The following is a 17545-nucleotide window of genomic DNA, read 5'->3' as shown; positions in this document are numbered from 1 at the left end:
GCTTAAGAGTCTGGTTGGTCAATTGGGCATTGCTTTTAGTTTGTTTACTTCTTATTTATCATTTCATTTCTAATCTGTGCAGTCTAAATGCTTAATTAACAATTCTTTCAGTGGGTTACAGTGCATCCGGAAAGTATTCACAGCGCATCACTTTTTCCACATTTTGTTATGTTACAGCCTTATAACAAAATGGATTAAATTCATTTTCTTCCTCAGAATTCTACACACAACACCCCATAATGACAATGTGAAAAAAGTTTACATGAGGTTTTTGCAAATTTATTAAAAATAAAAAAACTGAGCAATCATATTCACAGCCTTTCCTCAATACTTTGTTGATGCACCTTTGGCAGCAATTACAGCCTCAAGTCTTTTTGAATATGATGCCACAAGCTTGGCACACCTATCCTTGGCCAGTTTCGCCCATTCCTCTTTGCAGCACCTCTCAAGCTCCATAAGGTTGGATGGGAAACGTCGGTGCACTGCCATTTTAAGATCTCTCCAGAGATGTTCAATCGGATTCAAGTCTGGGCTCTGGCTGGGCCACTCAAGGACATTCACAGAGTTGTCCTGAAGCCACTCCTTTGATATCTTGGCAGTGTGCTTAGGGTCGTTGTCCTGCTGAAAGATGAACCGTCGCCCCAGTCTGAGGTCAAGAGCGCTCTGGAGCAGGTTTTCATCCAGAATGTCTCTGTACATTGCTGCAGTCATCTTTCCCTTTATCCGGACTAATCTCCCAGTTCTTATCTCTGAAAAACATTCCCACAGCATGATGCTGCCACCACCATGCTTCACTGCAGGGATGGTATTGGCCTGGTGATGAGCGGTGCCTGGTTTCCTCCAAACGTGACGCCTGGCATTCACACCAAAGAGTCCAATCTTTGTCTCATCAGACCAGAGAATTTTGTTTCTCATGGTCTGAGAGTCCTTCAGGTGCCTTTTGGCAAACTCCAGGCGGGCTGCCATGTGCCTTTTACTAAGGAGTGGCTTCCGTCTGGTCACTCTACCATACAGGCCTGATTAAAGGATTGCTGCTGAGATGGTTGTTCTTCTGGAAGGTTCTCCTCTCTCCACAGAGGACCTCTGGAGCTCTGACAGAGTGACCATTGGGTTCTTGGTCACCTCCCTGACTAAGACCTTTCTCCTCCGATTGCTCAGTTTAGATGGCCGGCCAGCTCTAGGAAGATTCCTGGTGGTTTCGAACTTCTTCCACTTACAGATGATGGAGGCCACTATGCTTATTGCGACCTTCAAAGCAGCAGAACTTTTTCTGTAACCTTCCCCAGATTTGTGCCTCGAGACAATCATGTCTCAGAGGTCTACAGACAATTCATTTGACTTCATGCTTGGTTTGTGCTCCGACATGAACTGTCAACTGTGGGACCTTATATAGACAGGTGTGTGCCTTTCCAAATCATGTCCAATCAACTGAATTTACCACAGGTGGACTCCAATTAAGCTGCAGAAACATCTCAAGGATGATCAGGGGAAACTGGATGCACCTGAGCTCAATTTTGAGCTTCATGGCAAAGTCTGTGAATACTTATGTACATGTGCTTTCTCAATTGTTTTATTTTTAATAAATTTGCAAAAACCTCAAGTAAATTTTTTTTATGTTGTCATTATGGGGTGTTGTGTAGAATTCTGAGGAAAAAAAAAATTAATTTAATCCATTTTGGAATAAGGCTGTAACATAATGTGGAAAAAGTGATGCGCTGTGAATACTTTCTGGATGCACTGTATAATGTTGTAAATAGTAATAGAAAATAGCAAACACTTAACTCAAAAGGCTTTCATTTTCTTTAGATAAATCTATCATAACATAATTGTCATCAATGACAAGTATTTACCCTTCTCATATTATGTACATGTTCTTTCAAAAACCTGCTTTCAGCAACTTATAAATATTACAAATTAAAAATAGCTAGTTATGCTTTTAGATTTTGAAAGGCTATTTCCCTCATCTCCAGTTGAATTTTCTACTGCAATTCTACATTCACTGCACCCTGTGTTGGCTGGGACTGGCTCCAGCTGACCCCCGTGACACTGTAGTTAGGATATAGTGGGTTGGATAATGGATGGATGGTTGGCTGTTTCTTCCATCTTAAATGTTGGGAAATTAAGGCGCTTTCTAAATAAACAGGATTCTGAGAAATTAATTCATGCATTTATTTCTAGTAGGATTGACTACTGCAATGCGGTGTTCACTGGATGTTCAAACTGTTCTTTATACAGCCTCCAATTAATCCAAAATGCTGATGCAATAATTATTACAATAACGAGAAAGTATGAACATATTAAATCCTTACACTGGCTCCCAATTAAGTTTAGGGCAGATTTAAAAGTCCTCTTTTTAGCATATAAAGCATTAAATGGCCAAGGTCCGGCTTACTTGTCTGAACTTATCATGACTTACAAACCAGGCGCATATTAAGATCTCAAGATGCCGGCCTGCTTGCTGTATGAATTCCAAGGATTAATAAAATAACAATGGGAGGTCGAGCTTTTAGTTACCAGGGCCGCTAAACTATGGAATGGTCTACCTACGACTATAAGAAATGCCCCTTCAGTCTCAGCTTTTAAATCCCAGCTGAAGACTCACTACTTCAGTTTAGCATATCCTGACTAGAGCTGCTGATTAACTGTACAGACTGCATCTCTGTTGTTAGTCATTAGCACTAAAATATAAGTAACATGATAGTTATAATTTGTTACTAACCCTCACCTATTCGGTTTCTTTTCTCGATACTCAAATGTGGCACTTGGTGCCACAGCACACCTGCCAAGTTGTTTTGCCTGCCTAAGGTAAAGTCATCCCTGATGGAGGATCGCAGGAATCGTGGGGTAGAGGGGTCCTTTCATTGGATTGGCTGGCCAAGCAATGTTTCAGCTTTGGAATACCCAAATGGGGGAGGCAGCTTGATGGCTGAGGTCTCCAGGACTCTAAACAAATCCAAATTATATTATTATGTGATATCATCTACTGTTAAATTCTGCTCGTAAAATTTTTATACCATATTGAGGATTTGTTCTGTTCGTATATTATATTGTATTGACCCCCTTCTTTTTAACACCCACTGCACGCCCAACCTACCTGGAAAGAGGTCTCTTTTTGAATTGCCTTTCCTAAGGTTTCTTACATTTTTTCCCTACAAAGGTTTTTTTTTGGGTGCTTTTTCTGGTCTTCTTGGAGAGTCAAGGCTGGGGGGCTTTCAAGAGGCAGGACCTGTTAAAGCCCATTGCAGCACTTGTATGATTTTGGGCTATACAAAAATAATTTGTATTGTATTGTATTTGGAATTCAAAATATCCACACATCCAAAGAGCGACCCAACAAAGACCTAAGACAGAAGGCAATTTTATTACTGGGCAGCAAATATACAAGCTATAAAAACCTGGACTTTGACACAAACAAATGAACAGACACAGGAATGGTCCACAATAGAAATAAAATGTAGTACTTTTTTATATTCCTTGTTTTGTACTCCAGTAAATAAGAGTTATCGTCAATATACTAACAACCCAACTGTGCTTTATTCACTCAGAATATGGAACCAATGTAGAGAGTATTTCAAGCAGCTTTTTTCTGTAGCACCTTTGCATGATAACCACCTTTTTCCACCCTCTCAAACATATGCAGTTTTTAATGTTTGGAATTCATACAAAATTAAATCACTTAGAGATCTGAACATAGATAATGCCTTTGCATCCTACAAACAATTACACTCCAAATTTAACTTTCCATCAACACAATTCATCCACTACCTTTGCTAAACAAAATCTGCCCCATTTTCTTCACCTCCCACCTACTTCTATTCCAGAAGAAATTATCAGTCTTGATGACTCAGACAGCATTTCAATAATATATAAAAACATTTTAAAGTCCCTTCCTTTCAAAGATACAACAGTACAGTGGGAAAAGGATCTTTTACTCAACATTTCAGAAAAGGAGTGGAAGGCAGCCATGTACAGAATTCACTCTAGCTCCATATCCACAAAGCATACAATCATTCAACTTAAAATCTCTTATCCAGCACATCTGTCTCATTTAAAACTGTGTAAAATGTTTCCTCGCCATGATCCAAGCTGCAAACGTTTCAATCAAGCTCCCACCTCATTCGGCCACATATCTTGGGCGTGGACCAAATTAACATCATTCTGGACCAAAATGCCAAACAGACAGCTTTGGTGTCACAATCACTCCTAACCCATTAACAGTTATGTTTGGTGTACTTCCAGATGGGCTTAAAGTGGAGAAGGTCAAACAAACTAACTGCCTTTACTTCACTATTGGCACGTAGACTTACTGTATCTTGCTGAACTGGAAGAATCCTAACCCACCTCTTTAACTCATTGGGCAACTGATTTTATGTACTTTTTATACTATTAAAATAAGCATAAAGAAAAAATGTGACTTTTCTGAACAAACGTTTACAAAAGACAACACAGACTACTAAAGGCGTTGCATTAATGCAAACAGTATATATTACATTGTTGTATAAATAAAACTACGGTGTCTTTATAACTTCCAAATTTAAAAGAGCATGTCAACATACTAAATACATGCTCTGAAGCACAGTTGAAAGTATGTATGAATACTGAAAAAACAATGTTATGGTTTATGCAATGTAGGTCTGAAAAATTACTGCACCTTATATTTTATATTAAAAGTGATGAAATATTATTTTAAAAATGTGTGTGACAAAACAAAATGCTATGGCAGTAAACTTTGTGGCAAGGGTTTAAAAATTGAAGCAGTGACAGAGCCGTAGAGCAAAATAGTGTTGGCCCAAATGAAAAACATAGAATAAAACTGGCCCCAAGATAAAAATAATTGACAGAATACAAGAAATGTTTTAAACCGTTCAAAAAAAAGAAATGTCTTATCCCTACTTCAAACATAACATTTTATACTTAATATTTAAAATTTTGAAATAAGGTACCTCTCAATTTGTTTTGCATGGACTCATGTTAGTCTTTCAAATGTTTAACTAACTTGTGTTAGCCCCTTAAGTTGGTATTGTGTGGCAGCAAATTTTGCCTACAGGGTTACATGCACCTTGTTATTTCCCATTCGCTTCAAAGCCAAAATATTCCAGACACCACACCATCGTGCCATCATTGTCAATTAAGTGTGCTTGTGAAGGCTCCAATAACATTGAAGTTGTCGTCTTATTAACACTTGTGGGTACATGGAAACGGTGCTGTAACTCTAGCCATGCTGACTGATGGCCTACAAGGCTCAATTGTCAAAACCCACAGCAAACTAATGCTGAAAGTCACAAACTTTTCTTTTTGATGATAATTGACAATGTCAATTGTGAGATTATAGCACATTTCATTTAGCTAGTTTGTTGTGAAAACAGCTCCATTACAAGCATTATGTATAACCGTACAGTAAAAGGAATGTATCCCACATTCAGACACATTTAAAAGAATGCGTCTGTTAAATAAGAATAGTCATAATCTTAATAATTTATTCAAGTCCTGTCCCTTGCGTGTATACTGATATGTTCACAAGAATTATTATTTTTTTTATATAAAGTATTTGGTATATTTTGCAGTAATCATTTTCTTTCAAAATTGTAGTTATTGATTTACACTTTATATCTAACCTACAGTTAGAAAGTAATTTCATCAGCTTTTGTTCTAATTATTCTAAAAAAATGCAAATACTTGATCTTGCAAGTCCTTTTCAGTAAATGCGTCAGTCAAATAATTCACAATAATAACACCAAATTTATTGTATTTTTTTAATAATTGACTTAGGTACTTGCATAAAATTACTATAATTGAGAAATGCTAAGATAAATAATCTCTTGAATGTGTAATTCCATTTTTTTTCTAAAATACATCATTTTACAATTTGCAAAAAAGTAGAATTAAAAATAAGTTGACATTATTTAAAGAAGGACTCTACATAATCAAGATAACAGAAAGTTACAAAATAAACAACTAAAACCACACACACACACAATACAAGCATAAACCCTTCAAGGCGCCTTCCTGGCTCAAGACCAGCCTTGTGCTCCGAAGCAGCAAGGCATTTAATTCTTATCTGACCTACTCAAAGCCAAGTACTAGGAAGGCCCTACATTGTTGGCATTCCTGACGCTCAATCTGTTAAATAACAGTCTAGTGCAAAACTGCCCCCTTTTCCTTCCTGAATGTTTATTTGTTCTTTGTAATGAATTACGTTCTAAACAAGTGAAATCAGGCAGGGCAAATTGAGGCATTGATTTCAAGGAACTCTAGGTCATTACAGAACATAACTGGAAATGAGTCTACAGAGAATGATATCACAAAGAAACCACACGCGAAATCGGTTTACCTCAGCTGAAGCAGATGCAAAAGTTTTAGCAAACCTAAAAGTGAAGATACACTGTACTTTGAAAAAAGAAATGGTGTACATTAACCTTTCAGGAAAGTTTTAATATTAAGTAGACTAAACTTTTCTTTATAAAGTAAAACTGTACAGCAGTATAACTTTTATATTTGCAAACATTCCAAATAAAACCATATATATATATATATTTTGAACACATTTTATTGTTTTTATTTTCAGTAGGAATTTTGCATTTATCAAGGGCAAGCAGAACTTATAATTAACAGGTGAAAATGTCCATTTCATTAATTAGTGCTTGAATAAAATTACTAGCATATTATGATCAAATCTGAATACGAGGAGAATGCAGTGGTCATCTCGCAGAATAACCTTTATAGAGGTCCTTCTCAAACAACTGTCTAATACAGTTACCTATCTTCCTGCAGAAGGTAAGTTCTACCAATTTTCTTCTCATCAGCATACAAGATTTGCCTCCAAATGCTACCTGCCTTGCTCCACATCTCTTCATTATAGCCACACATCTCACTTTTTGTGTTCTTTCACATGGCTTTAAAGAAAAACAGAGAACACTAAGTTCTCTCATTCCTTGGAATCACATATTTCTCCAAGTCTCAATGATTTCTTAACTTATTAATGTCTCCCTTCATCTTCTCTAATGGCAGTGCATTCACACCTACTCCTTTTCTTCATATGTGAAGTGTTTTTACCCTTCCCCATAGAGGTTACCTGATTTTTCCTTTTTAGATGCACACCTGATGAAGTTTAAATAGAGAAAACACTGTTTTTAAACTTCTTTACTTGTCAATGTGGAACTATCCTTTAACATTTTTTTCCTTTGCAGATGCACACTGAGGCAGCCAAATACCAACTCAATTTTATCAATAAATGTATTTATCAAATTAGTTTTTAAACACCTTAGCATTAGATTCGAGCATCACTTGGTCTGTTAAAGTAGTGCTAAAAGCATTAGTCCTGACTGTTACTCGGGCAACAGTATAGATACATCTCGCGCAAGACCCAAGAATTACTTGGGCTGTAAAAGTGCTAACAGCGCCATGCTGAGCATTACTCTGGCAACGGTATAGGCATGTCTTGCGTAAGCTTCAGGCTTAAAGCGCTACCCAGGCAATGGTGTAGCTGCGTCTTCTCCTAGCCTTATAATGGCATCTCATAAGAAAAGCCTCTCATCAGCAATGATGATGAGTTGAAACTGCATTCAAACAGTGAATATGAAACAGTCGGTGAAACCAAAAGTGATTCTCAGAATTTAAAGTGATACTTCTGTCACTTACACATGTGCAGTGTACTGTGCATGTTTTTATTATTATTAATATTATTATTGTACTTTCTATACCTCTGACTTTGTACTTTTAGTATTTTGCACATTTTTCAGTAGAAAAATGAGATTTAATGAAAATATTTTTCAAGCCAAAAAATGCTATACTATTTACGTTTTTATGAGAAAAACTAACACTAAGAAGGTTAAAATCTGAGTCACCTATAATTAGACAATTTTATAAAATTACTCTTAGTATTAACTTGATAAGCAGTAGAACTGTATTAAAAAAGTTGATAAACAGTTTATGTATTTTTGATAAAATGCATAAAAGCTACAATGCTTATATACTGCTTGCAATGCAGAAGTTCCATGGTTGCACCATTACTGATTGGTAATAAAGTATGCAACAAAGTGAATCCTACTCCGAGATAGTGACTGAAGTTTTTTTGCTTTGTTGTTTTTTTTTTTTTAACACTAAATAGATCTACTGGCTTACATGTGTATATATTTACAGTTTCACTACTTGCCTTTTTACAATAATTAGCATTTCAGTCTTTCTTACAATCTGTATCCAACAAAAATCATGATTTATACTGCATAACTTAAACATCACCATTAAGTAGAAAAACTATCCTTAATAGAAACTTAAATCAAAATGCAGCAGTAACATTTGTAATTAACAACTAGTGAGGAGTGCCTCCAGTTTGGCGTAAGCACGTAAAGGTTTAGGAATTTCAGCAAACTCTGCAAAATGCATTGAAGTTGATGGGGAAAGAGAAACTAAACTAGTTTTAAGTGGATAATAGGGGTGCAATATTCTTTTAAGTGGCCCTGGGGGCATGTGGGATGCAAGGCTGGAGTACCAATTGGGTATTGGCATCATATATGCATATATACACTGTAAATTATTCATGCATGCAGAAAGTAGATTAGTCAACATTGTAAAGTGTGGGGTGAAGTATACTTAAAATACACATGCGTAAAATTCTGAACATAACGAAAAACTGGGAAAGCACTGCAGATCGAGTAGTGACATCCCCATTCAAAACTGACTGCCACAGTTCCTCAATGTCACACTGGCCTCGGGAAGCATCACGGCATGCTAAGGAAAAAAAAATTGTGTAAGCCAGCTGCAGTGCAAATTTTCTGGAACCAGCCAATTTGCTGCAAAAATGCTTTGGTGAATTTTGTCAAACTGACACTATTAAGGACCAAACGATGTAGGGAAATTATAGGTATTTATTAACTGCATGAACCTTTTTTAAAAATACAGAATTGGGCTATCTTACAAAACAAAGCAACATATTCCTTGAATGTTCTTTCATTCCAGGTTGGGAAAATGAGTAGGAGTTCCAACACAGAAAATAAAAATAAAAATAAAGGAACAAGGTTTTCAGTGAAACTGTACAGATATACTAATGTCTGATAAGCAATTCTAGACTCTAATACCAACATCCCACACCTATTTGCAAGGGCAATGTTGTCAATTTAGCAACACAATATGACAAAATCAGGTTATTATACTTGAAACTCTCAAACCTAAACACAGAATACAAGTATACAGAAGTTTTAAAAGTTGAAAAAAACACTAGTGTATCAAAATTATACTTATATTTCTGACTCTGCAGACATTGTGAAGTAGGTGATAAGGTACCAGACTTTAAAACTCCAGCTCATTTCCGGTCTCCAACTTATTGTGCGACTCTGAGAAAATCACTTAATAAAATGCAAAAAAAAAACAATCAACTGTATTTTGTTGTCATCTTATAAGCTGTATGGACAAATGACAGCAACGGAATATACAATCTGGATGGATATACAGTCAAATCAGTTTACAACAAATTCTGATTTCCGAATTTAACCTACCTTGCAATAAAACATACTTAATGGAGCACTAAATATTTTATTCTGCATTAGTATTGCTGTCTTTCAGTTTTAGGATTTTAACACCTAGTTTCTCTTTGTTAACTTCTCATTTGGGATCCATTTTCAGCTAAACATTGATTTTAATCTCTTCATTGATGCTCAGAACCACTTTGTTTGTTTTAAGGTCACAAACAGCCTTTACATATCACAGGAACAACAGATTCAAACTAAGACCAGTCTCTAAATCGGAAGCCAATTTATTACATGCCAAAAAAAGGACACTCACTCTGTTATCTCCGCAATTACCACTTGACCTAACAGCATGACTTTTTGCAATGCAAGTAAACGGAGATCCCTATCACAAATCCGTGCAAACATCTCGAGGACTTGCAAACTTCACACAAAGGTCATTCCAGGCCAAAAACAAACAAGACCTCAGATGCTGTGCCACCACCAATCTTATTTTCCATTATCTGAATTTGGAATGCTACATTTATTATTACTTTCAAATATAATTAAAGGAATTATTTCATCTAATAATGTGCTATTATGACAAAGTAAATTTCCTCCAAGCTTTTTACTTCTCATTTTATTAAGATTCAATAACTGTGTTCACAACTTTGTGAGAAATTGTATTAAGCACTTACCTTCAATACCTCTGTCATATATAAACAGCAAACTGTTTCTCCTACGCAAGTTCATCTGGTTTATGAGAAAAGTATTATTATTGAGACTAAGCATGATTTGAATACATTTTCAACTAAAAAGCTCTTCATCATACAGATAGTTTTATTTTTCATTTTAACATTGCAGGTTTACTTTACTTGGATGTGTGTACAAAAAAAGATAAAGATAATAATATAAAATAGTTTGCATATTACTGCCTCCTATAGTCCAAAAACATACAAGTTAGGTGAAAAGGCATTGCTAAATTGTCCAGTATGTGAGTGTGTGTGTGTTTGTGTGCTTGCACTCACTCTGTTGCTCCTGTATTGTGCCCAATGATTGCTCAGATAGTCTTGGGTTTCGCCACAATGCTGCCCTAGATATGCATGTTAAAAGGATAATAATAATACTACATTTTATTTATATAGCACCTTTCCCATGCTCAAGGCACTTCAAGTGTATACAGTATATAACATTATACTAAACCAGATAAATAAAGAAGAATAAGATAATAAATTCAGAGGAAAAGCCTAACAGACAACATAATTGATGGTCTAGCACACACACACACAGGTTACATGAGCATCCTGACAGAGAGGTAAATTGAGAGAAGGGTAGTAAAGTCAGGTAGAGCTAAAAGCCTTCCTGAACAGATGAGTTCTGAGATGTTTTTTAAAAGAATTCATGGAAACGGCTAATTTGATTAATTTCGATAGGTCATTCCAGAGTCTGGGCACTATACAGCTGAAGGCCCTGTCACCCATGGAGTGTAGATTAGTGTGGGGCACAACAAGATTACCAGAATCAGAGGACCTTAGTGGGCGGGCAGGCACATAGTGATGAAGAAGGTCACTGATGTAGTTTGGCGCAAGGTCATTTAAGGCTTTGTAGGTTATTAGTAGGATTTTATATTCAATGCTGTAAGACACAGGGAGCCAGTGAAGGTGAAGCAGGATGGGTGTGATGTGCTCACTGTTGCTGGTTCAAGTAAGGATTCTTGCAGCCAAGTTTTGAATAAGCTGGAAGTGGCACCTGCCAGGAAGGAATTACAACAATCGATGCAGGATGTGATGAGCATGGACAAGTTTCTCAGCATTAGAAAAGGAGAGTTAGGAGCGAACACAAGATATGTTAAGGAGGTGAAAGTAAGAATGCTTCTTAATATGATTTATGTGGGCGGATGATTGGATAAATGGATTATACAATCAAGTTCAGATATCTGAACAAAACTGGTTAAGGAAAAGAAATCTTATAGTCACATGAATGTGAATGCTAAAGCACATGAAGCACCTCTTTGAACGTTTTTCTATTTGATCATAGATCTACAGTATAACAGCCCAAGCTACCAAAACCACTGGCACAGGTCAGGCCCATGATTTATCCTCATAGGCTGAAGGAGGGTTAAGCTTTTCAGTACAGCTTTTCATTTCTACTAATTGAAGTCATTTTGCAGCTTAACTTGTGATAACAGATACTCTGTTTTGGGTATCAAATAGGCCAACCAAAACCTGTGTGAAGCAGTACTACTACTTGCCTATTAAAGCTCTTGTATAACCTTGATGAAAGATTCAGCTGCAATGAGTTCCAAACAAAGAGGTGCCCTGCTTTTCTATTAAAATCAAAACCACCACTTTGTTAGGTTTACAAAGTGGTATTTGTATCCTCCATAGACCAAGTACACCAATCGGGTATACTGGATATTTCTGCATTGATGAGAATATGCTGTAGATTGGTAAATACTAGAGAAAATTCTTTTGAGAGAATATGGACACATATTTTCTTAAACACTACAAACAATCACCAAACACTTACTGTCTCAGCAATTAAATATAAGCAATACACAGAAAGTATAAATGTGGTGCATACCAGCATGCAGAAGTATGATACAATAATAATACAAAAACCAATTTAAGTGTAGAAAACATTTATAAGTTTATATCCAAAACCAAAAGAGACAGAAATACTTGTATTCGGAGTTTCTAGTTAGGCATACTTGTGCCCTATAATGGACTAATGCTCAGCCTGGGGTTTCTGCCAGAACAGGCTTCAGCCCCACTGTAACTCTGGATTAAGCAAGCTCAGCAATGAAGGAATTAATGAATAGGTGAAAATGTATTTAAAACTTAAAACAAAATGTCATCAACTCCCACAATGTTTAAAAAATTAAAAATCCATAAACAGAAGATGCGAGTCTCAATGACAATGTCAGTCCTCTTTACTCTTTTTGTATAAAGAAATACATTTACATAATGTGCCTGAAGCTAATACAATTCTTGTAGCTGTGACAATACAACACAAAAATAATTAATCAGATCAAGAGTTTAAAACAGCAAAAAAGAACATATGTAGACAATATAAATAAAGATTCAACAATGTTTATTAAGCTCACACATTTTCTTTCATCTCAAAACAATACACAATAAAGATGCCACTGACCCCATGATAACCCACAAGACTGAGATCATCTACCACACCACAAAAAGAACAGACAATATGGAAAGAAACTACATGTTTTCATTTATCTGAGAAAAATTTTTGTTAAGGACACATCAACAGCAGTGAGGCCAGCAAGTATAATAAAAATATTGAATCAACGAGGAGTTTATTTCATCCTGAATTTTTTAGTATTCCCAAAATATAAAAAAAAAAAAAGAGAGAGAGAGACCCTATGGTTATTCAGAAGATTAACATTATTATTCAAAACACATCTTAACTCATAAACACAGCATTGACATTTTTATACTGTATAAATATTTCAATTCACTGTCAAAAGTGATCTCAGAGATTAAGTCCCCAACCAATGTCTTGAAACATACCTGGCAGAATTCTCAATCCTAAAATATTATCTGCGCCAAAATACTGGAAAATAATGGGGTTATTTTCCTTATTATAGTTAAGGATACACCCCTTGGATAAATAAAGTACTTTCTATCTGTCTATCCAAAAACAATAATGCACCAGTATTAGTGTGCACTTGTTTAGGGCTGCCTCTAATATCCTAATACATAATAAAAAAATTAAAAAAATGAAAACTTGTCAGTGAAAACATAGAACTAGCTTTAAAAAAAAAAAAAAACTACCTGGACCTCTAGATAGAAGATTATTATTTAGAACATTTTTAAAAGTAAAGCACAGAGTGGTTTGTTCTTGCTTTGCACCCTGTGTTGGCCGAGATTGGCTCTAACAGACCCCCCAAAGGTGACCCTGTGTTAGGACATAGCGGGTTGGATAATGGATGGATGGCTGAAATAACCATGAGTTGACCATGTATTTTCCTTACTTGCTCCTCTAACTAAGAAGCTAGAAATCTGTATTCATCATCATAAATGAACAAAGAATCTGCACTAGGCTTTTAAATAAAATTTTTTAAAATTAAAATGATGGTGACAAGTGACATGGACTTAGATATTTGTGTCAGCTTTAAATTTACATGATACGTCACAACTAGTTTCAGAATTCAGAGAAACTAAAACCTTTAGTCTATCTAACAAACATACCAGACCTTTTGTCTGTCTTATATTTCAATATTTCAAAAGAATAAAAAGTACTGTAACATATTAATTCCAGATTCTACTGATGTTAAAAATACTACAGGTAAGACATGAACATAACTGTACTTTTTGAACAAAGAATACACTGCAAGAAGTGTAAAATAATGGTATTATTTAGTGGTTACAGGATTAGCAGGACACACATCCCAAAACATCATTCATTTGGGCAAAACACTGACAGCAGCATAGTAAAACAGTGGTCAGTATTGCTTTCCAGTTTAGGATCGCAAGTGCAAACACACACAAACACCCGGGGCCAATACAGAGCCCAAATTAACCCAACACAAACGTTTTGGATGTGGGATGAAAGCTAGAAGACTAGATGAAATACGCAAGCAGATCCAGCAAGAATGTGCAGATTCAACAGGGGTGGCGCCTGAGCTCTGAATACAGCAACAAAGACAACAGCAGTAACTATCACACACAATGACATTTTGCAACTTTCTGCTACAATATATTTAAAATATGGTGTCTCAAGCTTTTCATTGTAATTATAACTTAAAGAAATCCAGCACTATAAATTAATTTGTGCATTCCACCCTGTGACAAAAATATCTCAATTCAACTCAAATGCCTTACTGTATACACTGATATCACAAGTAAAGTATGTCTATTAAATTTCTGGTTTTTTACCTAATAAAGGCATCTATCTTTTAATTCTCCTTTAAAATCAACATTATATTTTATATTCTTCTTCTTCACTCATACATGATTTAAAGTATACAGTATATAATGGCATCCTTCAAAATCTAGTTCCATTAATTACAAACACTAATATGCAACCAGTATACCACCTACTTGACCACTTGAAGAAAAAAAAAAACCCTCGGACTAAGATATATCGCGTTAATATCAGGATTCTAAAAGAGGACACAGGCCTGCTTAAACTGTCACACAAATCAAACAAATAGAGCTTAAAAAAGCCTGGGAAAAAAAAGCAACTGCAAAAACAAGGGGAGGTTTTTACATGAAAAGTAAATAAGACTGTTTTGTTTAGTAGCAAAAAGTTTTAACTGCATAAATGTGACATACTGTCTTTTCAGTACACTTTGAAAAAAAAAATTCAATTAAAGAAAACAGACTGATGATACTTTCTAACATGGTTTTCAGCTTAAGCTAAACCAATACAAAACCCATTGAAGTGTCAAATATTTAATTATGTGCGATATATTTCAGCACAGCAGTCCATGATTTTTAAGAGAAACATATATTAAAGGATTCCACATAGTTTCCACATAACTCGCCTACCAAATGCTGTATATAACTGTTACTTAGTAACCAGCAAAGACCAGGAAGAATTAAGATATGCAGGAGAACCTCAGAATGTGAGCAAATAGTTTATTTAGACAGCTCCATGCCAACACTGGGGGAGGCGATCCAAAAAGATATTAAACCTAAAACAAAAACACTGAATTTTGATATATAGTGCTTCTTGCCAAACTATAGACATTAGGTTTAATAAATTAAAAAGTCACATGAAATGCTGCCTAGATTTCAGTTGGATCATTGGGGAAAAAAAAACAAAAAAAAAAACAATTTGAACCACACAGTAATATTTCACCTTTATGCAGAACTATAAATGTTTAACATTATACACTTCTTTTTTTCCATTATAAAATTAACTTGTGATGTTATGAAAAAATCTGATATTTTGTATATTTACATTTTCTCATTTATCAGTAGCTCCTGAATACTTCAGCATGTCAGTTATGTATTTATATTACTAGTTTTCTATATTTAATACTTAATTTTAGACTTTGTTCTTGTACCCTGACACAACATCTACACTGTATATGTATTTTAAATGTGTTTGCCCTAGTTAGTGTCACTGAAAGCCAGATCCTCACCCTGAAACAAATAAATGGTAAGTCAGTCCCTAACACAGCCAGAGCAGAAACACAGCCTCAAGCACCTATACCTAGTTATTTCACAGTCATACCATTTACATATTAATCAATTTTCCCTAATATGATTTCCTTCCTTCAAGATTATTTTAAAGCTGAAGTTCTTAAAAAATAAAAAAAATAAAAAATCAAGTTTTCTGCATAATAAAACTACTATACTGCTACAACCAGGCACCTCCGGAATAGAGCATGGCCAGTATTGTAATAACCTGAATGAAACAATGCAGGGAGTCAGGTTAATATTTTATGGGTGTAACAACATATTGGCAAAGACCACACATGTCAACACTGCTCAGGTTTCAACATTTCCTCTGTATAAATTGAGTGAATACTGAAATTCTAGTGCAAGTCATAAACGAATCAAAATGCTTATTGTTTAAAAAGGAGGAACAAATGCAAAGAACAATCAAATTAACACCTGCTATTTAAGTTAAAAATTAAGTACAACATCCTGATTATAAAAAACATAAAAACTGTAACCAAAATTCAGCTAGTAAAAAATAACACCAATGCAATTATCTAATGAAATTTGGGCATCTCACTGGGAATTTGGGGAGATACTTTGTGTAGAAAAGGCAAAATGGTGAACATATTTTAAGAAGTTTACATTTTAATGTATGTATAACGGAATAACCACCTCACAAATCCAATGTGAAAACAATTAAGACATAAACCGACAGATTCCAAACCACAATAATAACTTTTGAAATTGAATTAAGGTTCTTTACTTAATTTAGCTACTTGGTGTTAGACCAATATTACCACAATTATTTCTACAGTAATATACAGTAGCTGACATTACTGTTCTCAAAAACTTTTAAGTTTACTCTTTGCAATTAAATTGTTGCAAGCTGCTGACACAATTTATATTCTTAAAACTTGAATACATTTTTGAATTAGAAAATTTCACTTCTACAGTATATCTTACTCATGAGATTATAGGTAAAAAGGCATGAGAGAATACATTGAACTTCATGGCATCTAGGTGCTGACTCATTTGTCAATATTAAAACAAAAGTTCCAAATAAGTCACAAACTACATACTTTTTTCCAATTAGACATTTCTGAAGATTTTATGGCTATAAAAGCTGAAGCTCAATTTTTGCAAAAAATACTTTGAAGAACAAGCATAACCACTCCATTGTCCATCATTGCAAAATGAAGCTGAAATACTTTCACATATTTTTATTGTTGCATTAACCTACCTGACCTCCACTTGATGATGTCACTGAACTCACTATTGACTCCTTCTGCACCAGAGTCTAAAGTTCCAACCTTCGCCATTTTCAGGCTAAAATGTAAATCTTATGATTTTATTCTCTGTAGATGTTTATATATATATATTGAAAGATATATCCTTCTTATAAAATGCCGTTTGGTTGTTTTTGGTCCTTAGAAACCTGCAACAATAAAGACAAGTAAATATTTTACAATTTTTTATCTGAAAGGCATTAGATATATACAGTTCATTTAGAAAACTCTTAGACCAGCTGATTTTTTTATTTAGGTCATATAGTAAACTCAGAAGAACAGATATTTATCTGAACTGGGTGTACATATTATTTAACAATGTAAAAAGTAGAAAGAGTGCAGATGGATGGACACAGTGATGACAGAAGGTGCATTTCACATTATATGCCAGCACATACAGTATAAAGGAAATTTATGTCTGCTAAACACTAAGTGTAGCTCATTCACTTAAAGAATTTCAACCCTCAAGTGTGGAGGGGACTACATTAGGTTACTGAAATCCTCTGTGTCAGGGACAGAGAAATATCAGGAATCAGGATTGTGTACACAACAAATGAAGTATGAGAAGTAAAAATCTTACAACAGAAACTACTTCTTTGTATAAAAAAAATGACAAACATTCATATTGGAAAACAACAACAACAAAAAGCAAAACCGTAATGATTTCAAAGAATCATTTCTT

The 17545-nt window shown here is 35.0% G+C and overlaps 1 protein-coding gene across 2 annotated transcripts in view; it reads right to left on the bottom strand.

Moving 5' to 3' along the window:
- Nucleotides 1–17545, bottom strand: part of utrn (utrophin) — a 513264-nt gene that overhangs the window by 480387 nt on the left and 15332 nt on the right. For both annotated transcript variants that reach the window (XM_039747516.1, XM_039747517.1), the window contains exon 2: nucleotides 16818–17012. In XM_039747516.1, the coding sequence (XP_039603450.1) occupies nucleotides 16818–16896 (79 nt within the window). In that variant the 5' untranslated portion in view covers nucleotides 16897–17012. The remainder of the gene's footprint in view (nucleotides 1–16817; nucleotides 17013–17545) is intronic.

Source organism: Polypterus senegalus, chromosome 3 (assembly GCF_016835505.1).
Source record: "Polypterus senegalus isolate Bchr_013 chromosome 3, ASM1683550v1, whole genome shotgun sequence".
In the NCBI taxonomy this organism is placed as follows: domain Eukaryota; kingdom Metazoa; phylum Chordata; class Cladistia; order Polypteriformes; family Polypteridae; genus Polypterus; species Polypterus senegalus.
Note: the sequence above shows the minus strand (reverse complement) of the source record. Positions and strands in the feature narration are given on the sequence as shown.